General features: G+C 48.1%; 2 protein-coding genes across 2 annotated transcripts; both read right to left on the bottom strand.

Annotated features, from left to right (window-relative positions):
* Positions 1-1,849: 1,849 nt before the first annotated feature.
* On the bottom strand, positions 1,850-5,464 carry LOC142419597 (keratin, type I cytoskeletal 19-like). Its single transcript, XM_075522701.1, has 7 exons — positions 4,931-5,464; positions 4,470-4,552; positions 4,036-4,192; positions 3,776-3,937; positions 3,283-3,408; positions 2,919-3,145; positions 1,850-1,937 (listed from the first exon to the last, which is right to left on the bottom strand). The coding sequence occupies exons 1-7, from the start codon at positions 5,462-5,464 to the stop codon at positions 1,850-1,852; spliced, it is 1,377 nt and encodes a 458-aa protein (XP_075378816.1).
* A 5,923-nt stretch (positions 5,465-11,387) lies between these two features.
* On the bottom strand, positions 11,388-16,548 carry LOC142419589 (keratin, type I cytoskeletal 14). Its single transcript, XM_075522683.1, has 8 exons — positions 15,962-16,548; positions 14,081-14,163; positions 13,632-13,788; positions 13,201-13,362; positions 12,980-13,105; positions 12,634-12,854; positions 12,217-12,266; positions 11,388-11,693 (listed from the first exon to the last, which is right to left on the bottom strand). The coding sequence occupies exons 1-8, from the start codon at positions 16,469-16,471 to the stop codon at positions 11,596-11,598; spliced, it is 1,407 nt and encodes a 468-aa protein (XP_075378798.1). The 5' UTR covers positions 16,472-16,548; the 3' UTR covers positions 11,388-11,595.
* Between the last annotated feature and the right edge of the window lie 210 nt (positions 16,549-16,758).

The raw sequence follows: 16,758 nt of genomic DNA, 5'->3' as shown, positions 1-16,758 counted from the left end.
TTTGCACCATTTGTTAGGTACTGCTACCGGTGAGAGGCGAGAGGGGACAGGCTGGATCTTGAGTCTTTGCTTGCACAAGCAGCAAACTGCAGTTGTGTTCCTGAATGTGTTTGTAATTCCTTTCTCTGTGGTAATAAAATACCAGCATCTTTTTTTTTTCTGGCTGTTTATTGTATCTTACTTTTAAAAAAATTCTCTCCCACATATTAATTTGTCTCACCCTTTTATCTTCCCACATGTTGCCAGCTGGTTCTTCCTGTTTGCCTTTTTTTTAAATCCATTTAGAGGTTCTTTATTTAGAATTTTCTCTGGGAATTGTTTTCCTCCACCAGAAGGGTGTGTCAAGTCCAGCAGAGCCTTGCTTTCAAAATTACTACTTCAGTATTATTTGGGAAAACTTGTTGTTCTTGATTTTATCCTGTTACTGCACATTCATAATTACTCAAAGGTGTTGTATATTATATTATATTATAGTATAGTATAGTATAGTATAGTATGTTATGTTATGTTATGTTATGTTATGTTATGTTATGTTATATTATTAGCACACACCTACTTTAATGAAAACTCGATTTTTGCTCAGAAGGCTCTTTCGATAGAAGATTGTCAGTCAGACTGCCTCAAAACTCCTTCCCTGCACTTGTCCAGCCTCCCTGGATGTTTCTTTCCTCATCACCTTCATCTTCATGTCTTAGCTTATGCTTCCTCCTCCAGTAGCAAATGTCCCTTTCCACAGCATCAGCTGGTCCCTGTCCTCCATCCTCCTGCAGCCACCCCTCCATCCCCATCCTGCAGCCACTGGATTCAGCAGGAGCAGTGCAGCAGATGGGAACATTGCTTATTTTTCTTTTTCCCTTTTAATGATTGCTATATGGATATAGATCAAAGGTGGATTTCTAACCAAAGGTGTATAACTATAACTATCTGCGTAACAATTTTTTAAATACTTGTATGTTAATTTACTTGTAGAAATTATTTCTCAGGTTCAAGGCTGTGTCAGTAGTAGCAAAGTTTTATTAGAGACAAGCTTTGGTAGTTGTTAGACAACTGACTGCAAGACAAATTAGCCCAAGTGAAGACCAGTGATTGGATCAAAGCGGTATCAGAGGATGAAGACAGCAGGCAGCGTGGGTGGCAGGAAGGCAGCCGTTCTGCAAACTCCCTTCCGACTGGTGCTATAAGCAGAACTGAGAACTGTCAGGTTATTTTTGCCTTGCTTTTTCTAAACGGTTTGTTCTTTGAGAGACCTCCTCAGAGGGACGTGCAGTGGGGCTGGCAGGGAAGCTCTCTTGTCTGCAGTGACCTGCCGAGGGAGAGCAGGAAGCATTACTTTGTCAGGGGTTTCACCTGCATGCCATGCCTTTCTCTTGCATCCCCCTCGCTCTTGTACTGATCTTTCTTTTCCTTCGTCTCCCTAGCTTGCTTAATTTTATATACTTGTTGAAAGACTCGTGACTGATTCCCCCTGCCAGTTCCTCATTTTCATGTTGTGCTGAAAGTCTTATTTAAACACATTTACATTTAGCGTCAAACATATTTTCTAGGCATAAATTTATAAATGCCCCATAGCTGCATCCCTTGCCACTGCTTTCTGCCATAGCTCGATTAATCCTCGTGCTCTACCACCAACAGTCACGACTGTGATCCTGCGTGTCTGACTCCCTGCACTGCCTCTCTCCAGGAAAAAGAAACTGTCTCCAGCCCCTCCTCACCACCCAGAAAAGCCTGGAGATCTCTCATCCTCCTCTTCCCCAGGTACATAGCAGGACTAAAGAAGCAACTCACGGTCACACTCACAGGCCTCTGGAAGACACCTCACCTTGCACATCCTCACCCAGAGCACACAGGCTTAGGGCAGGCATGGCTGACACAGACTGGCTTTAAGCCCACCACTTCTTCCAGCTGGTGTTGCAGGGACTCCTCTTCCCACTGGCCCTCTGTGGAAAGGAGACAGCTCCGGTCACCAAAGCACCTGATGTTCAGGGACCTGGAGCTACTCATAGCATTGGCTTTAGCTGTGTCCCTTCAGTCACTATTGGCCGTTTCCCCTTTGAGCCATCAGGGTCATTAAGAGCAACAATTAGCACATCCTCCATCCTGCCTGTCTGTTGACAGCTACTGCTTTTCCATCTTGACACGCTCAGGATTACCGGAGGCTCTGAGACAGGCTCTGACGGTGTCATTTCATCCATTGCAACTGGCATTTTGGAACAAGAACTGATTTTTCATGTAACTAATTTAGGACTGGAGAGTCCAGGAGAGCCCACCTCAGGGCACCACCATTAAAATACCTCTTTTTCCAAGCTAATGGAGCAGGTGGGTGCTCAGGCTGGTTATGTGTGTATGCAGCCATTTATGAGATTAACAGCATGCCTTACTGTTTCAAAATCTCAGGCAATGGGAGGCAGGCAAGAGCCAACTGCTTTGCATACAAATTAAATTTCCCAAAACTTTAATTAAAATTGTTGTGTGAAACTGAAAACGTTTAGATAATTTATTGTTTCAGTTAATTTCACTGCCAGTCCCTAATCCTGTCTAGCTGTGGCAAAGCCAATAAAACTCAGTTAAATGACAGTGTTCATAAAAGACCTTGCCCAGCCCACAGCGAAAGCTTCCCTTCAACGAGCTGTGATGCTGCACCTTGCCCAGGTGGCCGGGACAGCTCTGGGGGCCTCTCCCGGCCGCCTTCACTGGCCCAAGATGGGGGAATGGTCTCTAGCTTGCACTCTGGACATTTATCAGAGCCAAATCCTTAAATGCCTCATGGATTGCTAATAGGCCCTGCCTGTCTGGTAACAGGTCAGTACTGGTTTCTCACCACAGTGTTGCTTTTACCATTTGTATCATGAATTTTCATATCCCTGTAGGTCAAAGCATAGAGATTTTACTGTGCTCGGGCCTGTCTGTCGTCTGCGTACATGATGTCGTGCTGTCCCCCCTCCAGCAGGCAGTGGTAGGTCTGAATCTCCTGCTCCAAGCGACATTTGACATCCAGGAGGGTCTTGTATTCCTGGTTCTGGCACTCCATTTCTGCTCGTATTTCAGCCAGCCGCTGCTCCACGCAGGAGATCTGGTTCTGTAGCTCAGCCAGGTATTTGTTGTAGCGACATTCGGTTTCCGCCAAAGAGGATTCCAGGTTTTCTTTCTGAGAATGGAAACAACACAAAGGTACCTGGGTATGCTGCAAGCTTAGCTTGTCTGGTTACAGGTACGACTCTGGTCATGCAGCTTTCTAAAGACAGCCGGGGAGTCTGAGCTGTGAATTGTAGTGGCATCACCTACCATGGTGAGCTGGGCTTGTACATTGATTTCCAAGGCCTGCAGCTGACGTCTCAGCTCAGTGACCTGTTTGTTGCTTGACTCAATCTCCTGACTGCTTGTGATGACCTCCAGATTCACCTCCTCCACCTGCAAAGTTAGAAAAGAGCAGCCCTTTCCTCACCTCGCCACAGCATCTCCTTGTGGCAGGGGCTTCACCACGCTGCTTGTGCACGCCCTGCAGCGCACCTGAGTATTTCCAAATCTAAAGCCCCCCCATTTATTCCGTTGTGACCCTGTAACACCATGTGGTGGCCCCTCTGCCATGAACAGAAGAGCACTGAAAGTGGGCAGTACAATTAGATGCATCCATGACAGAATTGTCATCCCATGACAAGAACACATCCATGACAGAATTGCTGATATTAAGACATCTCCAGTAAGTGTTCTTAATCTCTCATTTTTCCCTTTTCCCCCAAGAGGCAGAGTAGGGTACAGCCCTGCATGTATATAGTACCTTGCAGGCATACCACTGCTCAGTCTCTTTGCGGTTGCGCTCCATCAGTGTTTCGTACTGGCACCTCAGATCCTCCAGGATCTTCCTCAGGTCTGGGCCAGGACAGGCATTGACCTCCACACTCACATCTCCAGTCGCCTGTTTCCTCAGACAGTTCATTTCCTGCAGAGAATACGCGCACCGTATCAGTAATATTCACACTCGGGGGCACTTTCCATCTTCTTTCCTCTTAATTCTCTAAGAGTAAGGGGCAATCTAACCTCCTCGTGGTTCGTCTTGAGACAACACATCTCTTCAGTCAAAGCCTCACACTGCAGCTGCAGGTCGGTCTTGCAGCTGGCCAGCTGATCCAGGACAGGGCGTAAGTTGCAAATGTCTGCATCCACATTTTGCCGGAGACCACATTCAGTCTCGTACCTTAAGCCACAGGCAACAAAGAAAGGTCAGCATGTCAGTAAACCATGGCAAGCCCTTGCATTGACTTTGTGGGGAAAAAATTTAGGACCAAGTTCTTTCAGAACTTCAGGCATGCAGTGCTGTGAACATTGTCAATGATATCCACGCCTTTCACAGAGATCTGCATTTTAATGCAGCAGCATGACAAGCAGAGTGTTAGGATTTCCCCGTCACCATCGCTCAGCTACCCTTCCACGGGCAGTGTGAACCCCTCAGTCCAGCACAGGACCATACTCACTTCACTCTGAAGTCATCGGCAGTCATCCTGTTGTTATCGATGTTCAGAAGGATTTTGTTAGTCTCCATGGCTGCGCAGAGGATCTGGAAAAGAAAATGCAGGAGAGAGATTTGGGCTTGTGGCTTCCTCTGGCTACAGAAGGCCCTGGAGGAGACATCCACCTGGGGTAATGCAACCCACTTATTTTATAATGATTCCCTATATTGGGATTATTAATCAGTTACATGGCATTACAGTGGGGAAACCCACGTGCCAGCTTGGTGGAGCAGGCTGTGCTGAAACTTCAGCTCTGTGTAAATGCAGTGTCGTCCTCCCTCAAACCGTCTGTTTCACATAAACTATTGCTTCATGGGCACCTCCAGAGACATAGCTGTTGCCTCTGCCATTTGACATTGGTCTATCCACATGTGAAAGCAAAGCCCAAAGAAATATTAGAATGTTCTTCAAAAGCAATTATTTACCTGGTTTTGAAGGTCTTCGATTTCCTTATGAAAACAGCTGTAGTCCCGTGGTTCACAGCTGGGCCCTACCTTGGCATACCACTCCCGGATCTTGCACTCAAGGTCAGCATTGTCTCCCTCCAAGAGTCGCACCTTGTCTAGGTAGGAGGCCAAGCGGTCGTTGAGGTTCTGCATCGTTGCCTTTTCGTTGTTAGCAAATAAGATCCCATCACCGCAACCAGCACTGGCCCTGGTGAAGGCACCACCAATGCCTCGAGTGCACATGCCTCCACCACTGAATCCAAGGGTAGAACAAGCCCTCTGGGTAGCTCCAAAGCTCCCACCGGTAGCACTGCCGGTGCTCAGCTGCTTCCCAAGTAATCCCTCGCCTAAACTGCCACCAGAAAAATTGCCAACCACACCGCCTAAGTCATAGGCAGCGTGTCTTCCCGAGGAGGCGGAGGAGACCTTTCTTCCACTACCAGCCGCAGAGCTGCCCGCGCTGCTCCTGCCTTGGGAACAGGTAGTAACGACCTGCCTGACGGCACAGCTCATAGTGAGAGCACGAGGATCCAACTCAGAGCCCAAGGCAAGCTGCACAGATCGCTGCGGGATCCGATTGTGATCCTTCTGTCCCCGCAGTCCTCTATTTATACCATTCCTCGTGGATGTTGCCACCGGAGAAGGGCTGTTTATTCTTCCTCCTTGTGACCTGGCTAGCACTATATTTTTTTTTCAGCCGGAAATATTTCCCCAAAGGCATTTGTCTCCAGAAATCCCACAACAGAAAGATGCTTTGGTTAACAGAAGCGTGTTTCAAAACTACATCAAAAATGTTACTTCCTGAATCATCAGGTCTGACTTGTGATGACAACTAAACAACAGTGACACAAAAAACAATGATACCCGAGAGTGCCCGGGGAATGAAACATCATAGCAATTATCCATCCCTGACGTGGGCGAGTCTACCCGGAAAGTGAAAGCTGTGGGAAAGCTGCGCTATCTAATGAAGCCTGTTCAACCCCTTGTGACCAGAAGCGAGGGTGCCCCCTCACTCAGCTGCGTTGCGGTCGCGGGGACCAGAGCCAGGAGACCACCCTGGACCGTGCTGCCGCTCTGCAAGTGCACCGCAGCAAGGGTCCGTCCCACTCTGCGTGGCCGTCAGTTGAGGGAGAACCTGCCGGGGTCTGGGTCGTTAGACCTCGAAATGCTCTTCTCTTGGAGCGCACGGAAAAATATTGCACTCGAGTGTACCAGTGATTATTTGTTACTTCTCTTTCTCCTACATGCAGGAGAAAACATCCCCTTTCAGACTGGAGATTCCATGGTATTTGTTTTGCTGCTTTCAAGGGTAGACAAAATATTCAAATATTTTTCCAAACTAAAAGAGAAAAGGATATTTCCTGAGTACCAAATGTTGCAGTTAACTATGAATATTCACTGCCAAAAGAAGGCAGCTACATAAGATGTTTCATAAGATTTCTAAAACAGTAAGATGGAGAATTTCAGAAGCAGCCTGATCCTGTGTAGTTCTGACCCAGTTCCAACCAGCACCATGGAAATTCTCCAGATACAATCTAGGGGAAATGTGTTAGATTTAGAAAAGACACTAGAAAAGAACATTTAAAAAAAGATATTAAACCTATTTTTTAGTCTTGGAATGCTGAATTGAGGAAGAAGGGAAATAATTAAAATGTTTTGTCATCTGAATCTTTCCTTTTATTAATAATATTAACACAGCCATGCTAATATTGGCTGACTTTCACCCATGCGTTGTTCAGCATTGGTTTTGGCATCCAGGTCACCTGGACACATCACATAAAGGATGCGTCAGGTGCAGCCTGTTTCAGAAATATTGCTTATGCCATTTGGGTAAGTTCATTAGTCTCGATTTTATCTTGACACTGCAAATCCAGAACACCTTAAATGTGGTGTGGATTCTGTGTACGTCCATCCTTTGTTACATCCATAATTAGCGAGTGAAGCCTGTGCCACGGTGCCATGGCATGCCTCATCGGTGGCGAGGTCCTGAGTGGAGACTGTGCCATGGTCAGGATCCAGCACCTCTGCCACGGAGCCCAGCAGTGGCCCTGCAGCTGCTCTCGCTGCTGGAGCGGGAGTGAATCAGGAGCAGGACTGGTCAGAATCTGTCTTTTTTCCATAGAAGAATTGTAAAAATAATGCTGAGCTAACCTTTCGTTTCATTTAGTTGAGAAATACATGGTCCTTCATTTTTCAATGAGAAGAATCAAAATGTTAATGAGTGGGGTTTTTTTCAATTATTGAAAACCAAGCAGAAATGTCCACATTTCTTTCTTACTTTTTGAACTTCAGACCTTGCCATAGGTCTCTGTACCCAAAGGTGATTAGAATTTCTACAGCTTTTGTAGAGGAGAACAGTAATTTCACTCTTTATTTTACTGGATTTGTGTGTTCTTCATGGTAGCTTTTTTCCTTTCCAAAATCTGAAATTTTTATTAAAACCACTTCTTGCTTTTACACCAGAGCATACCTCAAGACCTGCCAGCAGTTACAGTCCTCATTTTATTAAAAGAGATTTTCATTTTTTAATAAGGAGATCTGTTAATGACGGTATCAACATGAATAATGGAAGGCCTTTTCCAGGATAAATTTTTATTGACTTCCAGACTGGAGTCTACAGAAGGAAATTTGCTCACCACAGCCTTGTAGCCAGCCGCGGGCAATGCCTCTGATGAGCCGTCCTCGGTTGACTTGGGAGCCCCTCGCAGGCAATGTTGTGCCCCCAGGGAGTAAGAGGAGGAGAGAAATGATGACTTACAAGGATTTCCCAGCAGGCATTTCAGAAACAGCAGTGCAGGCCTGACAAGGAAAAATTATTACTTCAAGTAACAAATGAGCAGAAAAGCCTCCCCTAGGCAAAGGTGCTGGTCCCATTTAATCAGCTTTGTAAAAAAATAGAAAGAAAGGAATTATACTTTGGCTTTACATTTGTGTCTTGCACTGTGCTTCATAGGGGAGAGCAGGATGGTGGTAGAGGATGGGCACTGGGGAGCTGTTCCCAAGGATTTTTCTACTGCACAAAATTATCAGGTTCAAAAGAGCAAAGAAAATGAGAAAGAAAGATTAGATTTCCCCAGAGGGAAGTCCTTTGGTAGTCTCAGGATATTTTAAGGCTTAAGACTGTTTCTTAAGCCAATGCATATGAAGTACAGAAAGTATAATGTGCCCCCAAGAAGGAGATCCAGCATTTCACGTTATTACAAATATTCCCGGAGTCACTAGCTGTTTTCATGTGCAAGAGAACTTCCCTGGAGACTTGGTGACTCAGACACGACACCGTACCCTGAGTCCCTGCCGGAGTCCAAGCTGCTGTCCATCACCCTGCGTGACTGCCAGCCCGAGCTCAGGTGTAGGCTTGAAGCAGCCGCCAAGGAGTGCCAGGGTAGAGAAGCTGAGAGCCAGGCACTGTCTGGCATCCAAAGCGCGCCAGCTTGGGCTTGTGTATGTCCCTCCAGCCTGTGCAGGGCTGGCCTCTGGCTTGGAGAGCCTTATCAGGAGGCCCTGATACAGCAGCAAGAACTACAAGCAGCCCTAGCTCCCGCCTGCTCATTATCGGCTGAATTTCAGTGTTTCACCTATGGCAAATTCTTGTGTTTGCTATTTACATCTAGCTGTTGATGTAATTGTCGTTCCACTTCTTTTCTGCCTGTTATTGGCTGTACCAAAACTGATCTCCATCTTGCTGATGACACCAGACGCTCCAGGGTTCTGATCCCAGCTTTGCAAATCACTCTAGGCAAATTGTTCTGCTTCTCCGAGTCTCAATTTCATGCTCTGTAGGATGGAAACAATAATAACAGTAATCCTCCTTCTCAAGGGCATTGTAAAAACAACTGTCTGGTGCGATCATGGAGCTTTAAAGATTGGAAACGTGATACTCTTTTCAAGTATTATTCATTGTAAGTATTCTTGCTATTATATATTAAGCTTGACACGGGCACATCCTACATATTTCTCTCAGTGTCTCAGCTGATGAAATACCTTTCAAGGACGTTCTTGGTTTTCCTTTTTTGTTTTGTTGTCCATTAAAGTTTCACCATTACTTGCTGAGGACTTGCTTCTATAACTCCTTGCTGAATCCTAGCAAGGCTTTTCTTGTCGTGCTTGCACCTAGCAGAAAATTTGAAAAATGCTCTCCAAAAACAGTGTTTGTCCATCTCTTGGATGTGATAATTTGTTCGTGTTTCACAGATACAAACTGGGTGTAGCAAAGAGTAATAATAGAAAATAAATTGCCTAATAGTTATGTGGTATTTTCCTTCCTCGGAGCACTGTAATGTAACACAGTGATTACTTGTGCTGAGCTTGGACTTGTCTTGTTTGTGATAATAGGGTTATGCAGAGCTGTATGCAGAATTTAAGCCCTTTTCATTGATGCAAATATATGTTGGTGAATAAGGAAAACTCCTGATAAGATCCTCCCAGTGGAACTGAATCAACTGATTACAAACCTGGGCTTTCCTTCGGCTCTCCCAGCTATTCCCCCAGCTCTTCTCCGGTATTTGTTTCAGGCCTTTCCTGCTGACGGATGTAAATGGATATCTTAGCACTGGGTGACAGATCTCAAAGATAACTAAATATGCTGCTTGATAAATCTTTCCCTTGTGTCCTTTTGGCTGCAGAAGTGGCCGTGCCTTACTGTGCTGCCAGCAGAGCCAGATACTCTTGGACTGGCATCTTCTTTTAGCGTCCTACTTCTATTTAATCCATGATGTTTGTGGTTTTCAGAAAGCCTTTCTGTATTAGTACACTTGGGGCATTCCGCAGATGGCTCTAGAATTAAAAAGCTGCCATTTACAACTGAAATATAACAACTCTCTTCTGATGGCAAAGAAATAGCACATTTGCAGTTTAATCAGAATTTCCAGACTGCACCCTTGCCCATTGCCATAAAGTCTAAAACAGCTTGATGCTAAAGTACATTATTGCTTGATCTAGTTTTTATTTTTGAGGTGGTTCTAGCTCACTTGGATTGGAAGTTCCTATTTCTGCAAGGAAGGGCTGTTATTCCAGCAGAGAGAAAAGCATGATACAGTCCATGAACTCTGCACTCTGGTCTGTGTCTCATTTCCTACCCTTTTCTGTAATTGCTAAACAATAATACAGAATGATAACATCTCTTCACACTCCCTTTTCTGGAAAGAGCTGGCAGGTTGTCCACTTCTTCGATCACCTTCCCTCTCCTTTGCTTGCCGTGTCACGCCCGGCATGACATCATCAACTCTTTTCAAGAGCCTGGTGAGGCCAGGGAGCATGCCTTCGTAATTGTCCAACAAGGGCTGTAATGCCTTTGCGGAGGCTGAGGGAGGATGAATCATCAATAATAGTCCCAGAGACAAGCCTGCTTGACTTCAGCCGCAGAAGCCCCTTGTACATCGTTATAAGCAAAGGGAAGCTGATTTACTGCAAAGTATTACCTTTTCCTTTTGCCTTTTAAGGCCCAATTCTGTATTCTTGAGGTGGGTGACGAACACGAGGCTGTGGTCCAAGACTGGACCGAGCTCCCAAGTACCGCTGGCTAGAAAGCACAAAGTTGGACCTAAGTGATTCCATCAGGCCTATGGGTCTAAAATGATTTCCTCTCCTATCTAGCCCACAGGACACGTTTGGTGGATGTGCGACCAGCGCAGCATCCTGTGGTTCCCCTGTCGCTCTCTAGGAAGCGAGTGGGCAAAGGCGGGTCTGGTACCCGGCTGCCAGTGCACGAGCTGCGTCACCTCATCCTGAATGGCAGCTTGCCTGCAGACGTTGTTGACATACGATAACTAGCTCCTGTGTTTCAAGAAGGATTTCAGCAGTGATCTACTAGCTGCCGTAGTGATAAAAAGTTATTGCTGCTCATCCCTCTGCGGATTAAGCAATGGTTACTTTAGAACCTGTTAAGTGCAGCCCTCGGGCAGCGTGAAAAGACCTGTATAAAGTTTTTGTACAATGTGCCTAATAGTGTGATTTAAAGGCAGTCAAATAAGACAGAAGGCATGCATGTGTAAGACTTGCCGACCAGTCTGATGTTGTGCTTGTGTCTCGGAATGGTACACATGACAGTAGTAGTCTTGCTGAAGTCATTTAAGTTCAGCTTACAGGAGAAAGTGATTCTTTATGATACCAAGAGTTAGAGAACTGAGCTTTATTTTGTTGGCTTTAAGTATCAGTCGTGTGGCACATTGGCCTCAAGCATCATCCTTCCATCATTGCCCTCATTTCATATCAAACTTATCTGGTTTATGTCTCAGTCAGACCCATGTATTTATGAGCAATGAGTTCAGTAGAAAAAGGTGTCTCAAATTATTTTTGCTCCAAGTGGAACCCATATCCCTCCATTCCCCTCCTCACACTGGCTCCTTCTTGTGGTTTCTTAGGACTTTCCCTGGCATGAACACACAACCCTGAGGCTTTGAGAGATCATGTATCAGTGACAGACAAGTCTGCAGTTGCATGAACGAGGAAAAAAGCTTTATTAAATGTGTACAGAGTGCACGATGGCACCCGCATGAAATTAAGGTAAAACAGCAAGGAGGAGCAGATGAATGAAGCTGACTGCTTTCTGTGACACAACCCCATCACATAGAGCCTCAGACAACGCTTGGTTCAGCTCGTCGCCCTCTGGAGCCTGGGGTCGAGGGTCCGCAGAGCTGCTTGCCCTCCTAGCGAGTGGTGAGTGCAACCTGCTCCCGGGAGGAGACCACCTTCCCGTCCTGCACCTCCTCAACGATCGTGCGGACCTGACGGGAAGATGTCGTGACTGCAGAAGGAAAGCAGAGGACAATTATTCATGGGGCAGGAAGGGGGGCAATTTCTTAACACATTATCAGATGTTGCATGTTTTTAAGGAAGATGTGGGAAAATCCACAAGGTACTGGAAAATGCTGTTTTAAACAACCCTACATTGGCTAGGAAGAGGGAAGAGCCAGGCTGATGGGAAAGCTCAAGAAGGCAAAAGGCACACTCCCTAAACGTATGGTGTCGCTTGATTTTTCACATCCGTGTAAAGCCAGAACCCTGGCTGCTCAATCACAAGGCCCATTTAGGGCAAATCATTCCTGTGGTAAAGGAGTACAAGGTATTTCCCTTCCTGACAGCTTTTTCCTGTGGTTAGCAGTTGTAAGATGCGCACAAGCTCTCTTGACTGCCGTCACTCTGATTCAGCCAGTGAGGCGGCACAGCACGCCTGAGGACTGATTTTCACTCCATCAGTTTGGCAGCTGCTCTAAAAGCAGGTCTCAGAGCTCTTTGTTATAAACGTGTGTAGCAAGGCAGGTTCTTACCGTCTCTGCCCGAGTGTGAGGACATAGCGGAGGAGTACTGGGAAGAGATGCTACAAGAGAAGGAGAAAAACAAAGAGAAGTTAGAGACAAAAGCCTTTTTTGTTGTTGTTACACAGGCTCTGTACTGAGGCAGGAGGAAAACAGAAAAGTCTCATAGTGGTTGCTAAAGCCGCTGCTCCGCTCGGTGTCTCCTGGAGGGCAGAGGGGCCGCTGCCCCTTCCAGCAGAGAACGGTGCCCGTTACAGCATGTCACTGCAGACAGACACCTGGGACAGAGCCACTGGGCATCCGTGCCTGGTATGAACATAAAGATGAACCCTGAAAGCTGCAATCGGACTGAGTCCCCAGGCAGCGTATTTTGTGTCTATTACCTGTCTCCTCCCACTGTGCCCTCCCAAACAGAGCCCCGCTACGTACTGGGCATCCTCGCCCTCCAGGAGCCGGCGGTACGTGGCGATCTCCTGCTCCAGGCGGCATTTGACGTCCAGGAGGACCCTGTACTCGTGGTTCTGGCGCTCCATGTCGCACCGCAGCTCGGCCAGCTGCTCCTCCACGCTGGTGATCAGCCCCTGGAGCTGGGCCAGCTGGGTGCCGTAGCGGGCTTCTGTGTCGGCCAAGGTGCCCTCCAACGCCGCTTTCTGCGTGCAGAGGAGAGGGACGCGTTCAGTGGGGGACGGAGGGCGGTAGGGATGGGAACGCACACGCGTCCCCCGGCCCATGCTCCTGCACGCCCCCCACCCCGCAGGGAGCCAGCTCCTCGTACCGTGCTGAGCTGGGACTGCAGGTCGATCTCCAGGCTCTGGATGGTGCGTCGTAGCTCTGTGATCTCCGTCTTGCCGCTCTGAAGCTGCTCCGTGTTGATGGCCACCTCCCGGTTCAGCTCTTCCGTCTGCAGCAAGGCAAAACCGTGTCGTTACAGCACCATCGAGCAGGCACAGCCTCGCGTCCCACGTGCCCCGCTGCGCTGCCGGCGAGCCAGCTCACCTTGCTGAAGAACCACTGCTCGGCGTCCCTGCGGTTCTTGTCCGCCAGGCTCTCGTACTGCTCCCTCATCTCAGCCAGGATCTTGGTGAGGTCGATTCCAGGAGCAGCATCCATCTCCACGCTGATCTCTCCACCCACCTGCCCGCGCAGGGCATTCATTTCCTGGCAGAAAAGAGACACATGATAGACGTCATAGTGAAATCAGTATAATCCCATCATGACACATTTCTTATTTGCACCCAGCACACGAACCCCACAGACCTTCTCCTGGAGTTTCTGTCCGAAGGGATTGTTTCCCTCCCCCTTACCCACTTGAGTGTCTCCTGACAGCCCCAGTTGCAGAGACACTCCTGCATATCTGACCTGACCACTTTCCATTGTGCACAAGGTACATTTTGTAGATCCCAGTTTGAGCCCATCTCTGTGCTCACCTCCTCGTGGTTCTTCTTGAGGTAGGCCAGCTCCTCCTTCAGGTTCTCAATCTGCATCTCCAGGTCAGCTCTGGCCAGGGTCAGCTCATCCAGGACTCTGCGCAGGCCGTTGATGTCGGCCTCCACGCTCAGGCGCAGAGCCTGCTCCGTCTCAAACCTGGGAACACGCAGTTGCCCTGTGAAGCCCAGCTGATACAGGTTGTTTCCTTCCCCACCTTGGCGTATTTCTGCCAAGCATCTTTTATTAAATGTGCATGCACAGCTCTCCACAGTGCAGGAATGTCCAGCCACTGCTGTGTCCAGGAAGACATGTACCATTCCCAAAGGTCACACTTTTAGTGAGCAGTGACCTGGTGGAGCAACTTCAGTTGCAGAAAGCAAAGAAAAGCCTTAAACAGACTGGCTTTTCCCTCCCTTCTCATAAGAGCTCTTGAAGGCGTTGGACTTACTTGGTTCTGAAGTCATCAGCTGCCAGCCTGGCATTGTCAATCTGTAAGACGATGTTGGCATTTTCGACAGTTGCAGCAAGAATCTGGGGGGGGATAAAAGAAAGCAAAAGAGTGAAAAAGTAGTCCCAAAAAATGGCATGCTGCTGCCTGACTTCCCATTCAGAAGAAGGACTGGAGCAGCACTGAACCTCCTGCCCGTTGGGCTGGACTCCCACGTGGACTCTGCAAAGAGAGAGACAGGATACTCATGCTCGGTCTCTCACTGGCACTGACTCGGTCTTGTGAAGACACCGGAATGCGCACATGCCGCGGCCTGTTGCCCCTGCCGGAGCGCATCTCCAGGCGCTCACACCGCGCTCAGAGTCCTGGCAGCACTCTGGGCTTTGCCTGGCAATGCTGAACAGCCCAGGTGAGAAGGAAAAAAGGGTTGAGGAAGGAGTGCCGTGTGCCTGAATTGTTTTGCTTTTGTAATTACACCTGAGGTGCAAATATTTGTTCTGGGATTTTGAAAATTATTGGCCATTTAATGAGCAGTAATTTCTGTAGCCACAAGCTAATGAAAAGCTCTCACTGAGTTCTGATGCTTCAGGGGATATCCAAGCAATAATCCAGGAATATTGATGTGGTAATTTCCCAGCTGCGGTGTCGGAGGGGAGGGAAGGGTCTGCCTCCCTCTGGATCATGAGCAGAGGGGTTCTGTGAGACCCAGCACTTCATTGCTCAAATCTGGAGACAGTGTTTCTGTGCTCCAGATCAGAGCATACCTGACAAGCTGGAATTTGAAGAGAAGCTTTGTGTATCAAGGCAAGAGCCCTTCACCCCAAGGTGAAGCCCAAGAGAAGGGTTAAAGAGCTGAAAATGTCTAGGTATGTGATTTCCCCCAGGAGCTGACCCCGCAGCCTGTCAGCAGCTGCCCCATTTCCCTGGTATTTACTCTCACAGACCAGGTATTGTCATTACCCAACCGCCCACACCTCCATCCCCTCCAGCGGGGCCTGAGCTGACTCAGGTTGCTGTCAGCTCTCGTAGGCAGTGGTAAAGGACCAGGCGATCAGCTCATGATGAGTAATGTGGGCAGAGGGAGCACAACAGTGGTAGGGTGGGAGAGGAAGGACAGATTCTGGTGCTTTTGTTCAAGGACCTTTGCCTAAAATCAGCCAGGGAGCTGCTAAGAATAAAGAAACAAGCTTGGCCATGATTTCATCTGCTGCGTTTTAGAGCAGGGCACACACCTGACTTCAGCACCTCTGAAGCCACCTACCACAACCCAGTATGTTCTGACTCCTGGATTTTCATTCGTGACTGTGTTTGCACCTCCCAAAGAACAGGCATCCCATAGGGCAGTATCTTTCTTTTTTAACCTCTACCTTGAGGTTAGAAAAGATCTGATTTGTTAGGGTACTTATGAGAACGACTTAGCATCTCCATTTGCATATCATTCAGTAGCAAACAGTGCCAAAGAGATAACGTGTCCCTGCCTGCAGAGTGTTTAATCAGGAGCCTGGCAAAGGGAGCACATACTTGGGGCATAAGTAGCATCGAGGAAAGGCAAGAAATGACTGGCGTGGCAGCACGCACCCTGTAGCATCAGGTAACCTGAACCGCTGGCTGATAGCCATTGACTCCTGCTGTCCTGCCCTGTCTTTCTCCCTACACTGAAACAGTCAATAGAAAACCCATCTTTGTGCCTTGTGGAGGACACGATCAAGAATCTGCTGTTCATTAATTGTGACTATTATTTCCAAGCATGCTCTTTCTGTTTTCCCCTCTCAGACCAATAACCTGTCATTTGTTAATACTCTTCCCTTCAGCTTTTAGGAACAGGGTCATCTTTTTAAAAGTGACTTTAATGAAGATGCCTTGGTAATCACAGCATCCTACCTTGTTCCTGAGCTCCTCGATAGTCCTGTAGTAGGGGCTGTAGTCACGGTCTGGACCAGGTGCCTGCTTCTTGTACCATTCCCTGATCTTGACCTCCAGGTCAGTGTTGGCCTCCTCCAGGGCACGCACTTTGTCCAGGTAGGCAGCCAGGCGGTCGTTGAGGTTCTGCATCGTCTCCTTTTCGCCAGCCGGGAGGATGCCATCGCCACCTCCAAAGCCACCTCCAAAGCCACCTCCAAAGCCAGCCCCAAAGCCAGCCCCATAGCTACCCCCAAAGCCACCGCCGAGGCCCCCTCCTACGCTGCTGCAGTAGCTGCCCCCGTAGCCACTTCCGAGCCCCGAGACGATGCGGGAAGAGACAGAGTAGCTGCCAGAGCCTCCGTGGACGCTGGGGGCTCTGTACCCTCCTCCCCCAACGCGCACGGAGGAAAGCCTGCTGGAGCCTCCACCCAGGCCACCGAATCCCTTGAGGGAGGTGGAGGAGGAGTATTGCCTGACAGTGGTGCTCATGGCGAAGGCTGGCGGAGGCTGGAGGGCTGGAGAGAGACACCGGGCTCGGCAGCGCAGGCAGCGAGTGCTCGCTTCCCCCTGGCCTGGAGCCCTTTATAGCCCGGGCAGGAGGCGTTGCCGGCGCTTTTTTTTCTGTTGCATTCCCGAAGATTTTCATCACTCCTAAAATCTGAGCCAACTTCCAGAATCGTCATTTTTGCCTTTGTTCTATTCATGCTTTTTGTCGTATTCCACTAGAAACTTTTTATCTCACAAAAGGTGTCTTTATGCTTCTTCCGTTTCCAAGT

The sequence above is a fragment of the Mycteria americana genome, chromosome 22, assembly GCF_035582795.1.
Source record: "Mycteria americana isolate JAX WOST 10 ecotype Jacksonville Zoo and Gardens chromosome 22, USCA_MyAme_1.0, whole genome shotgun sequence".
Taxonomy (NCBI): Eukaryota; Metazoa; Chordata; class Aves; order Ciconiiformes; family Ciconiidae; genus Mycteria; species Mycteria americana.
Note: the sequence above shows the minus strand (reverse complement) of the source record. Positions and strands in the feature narration are given on the sequence as shown.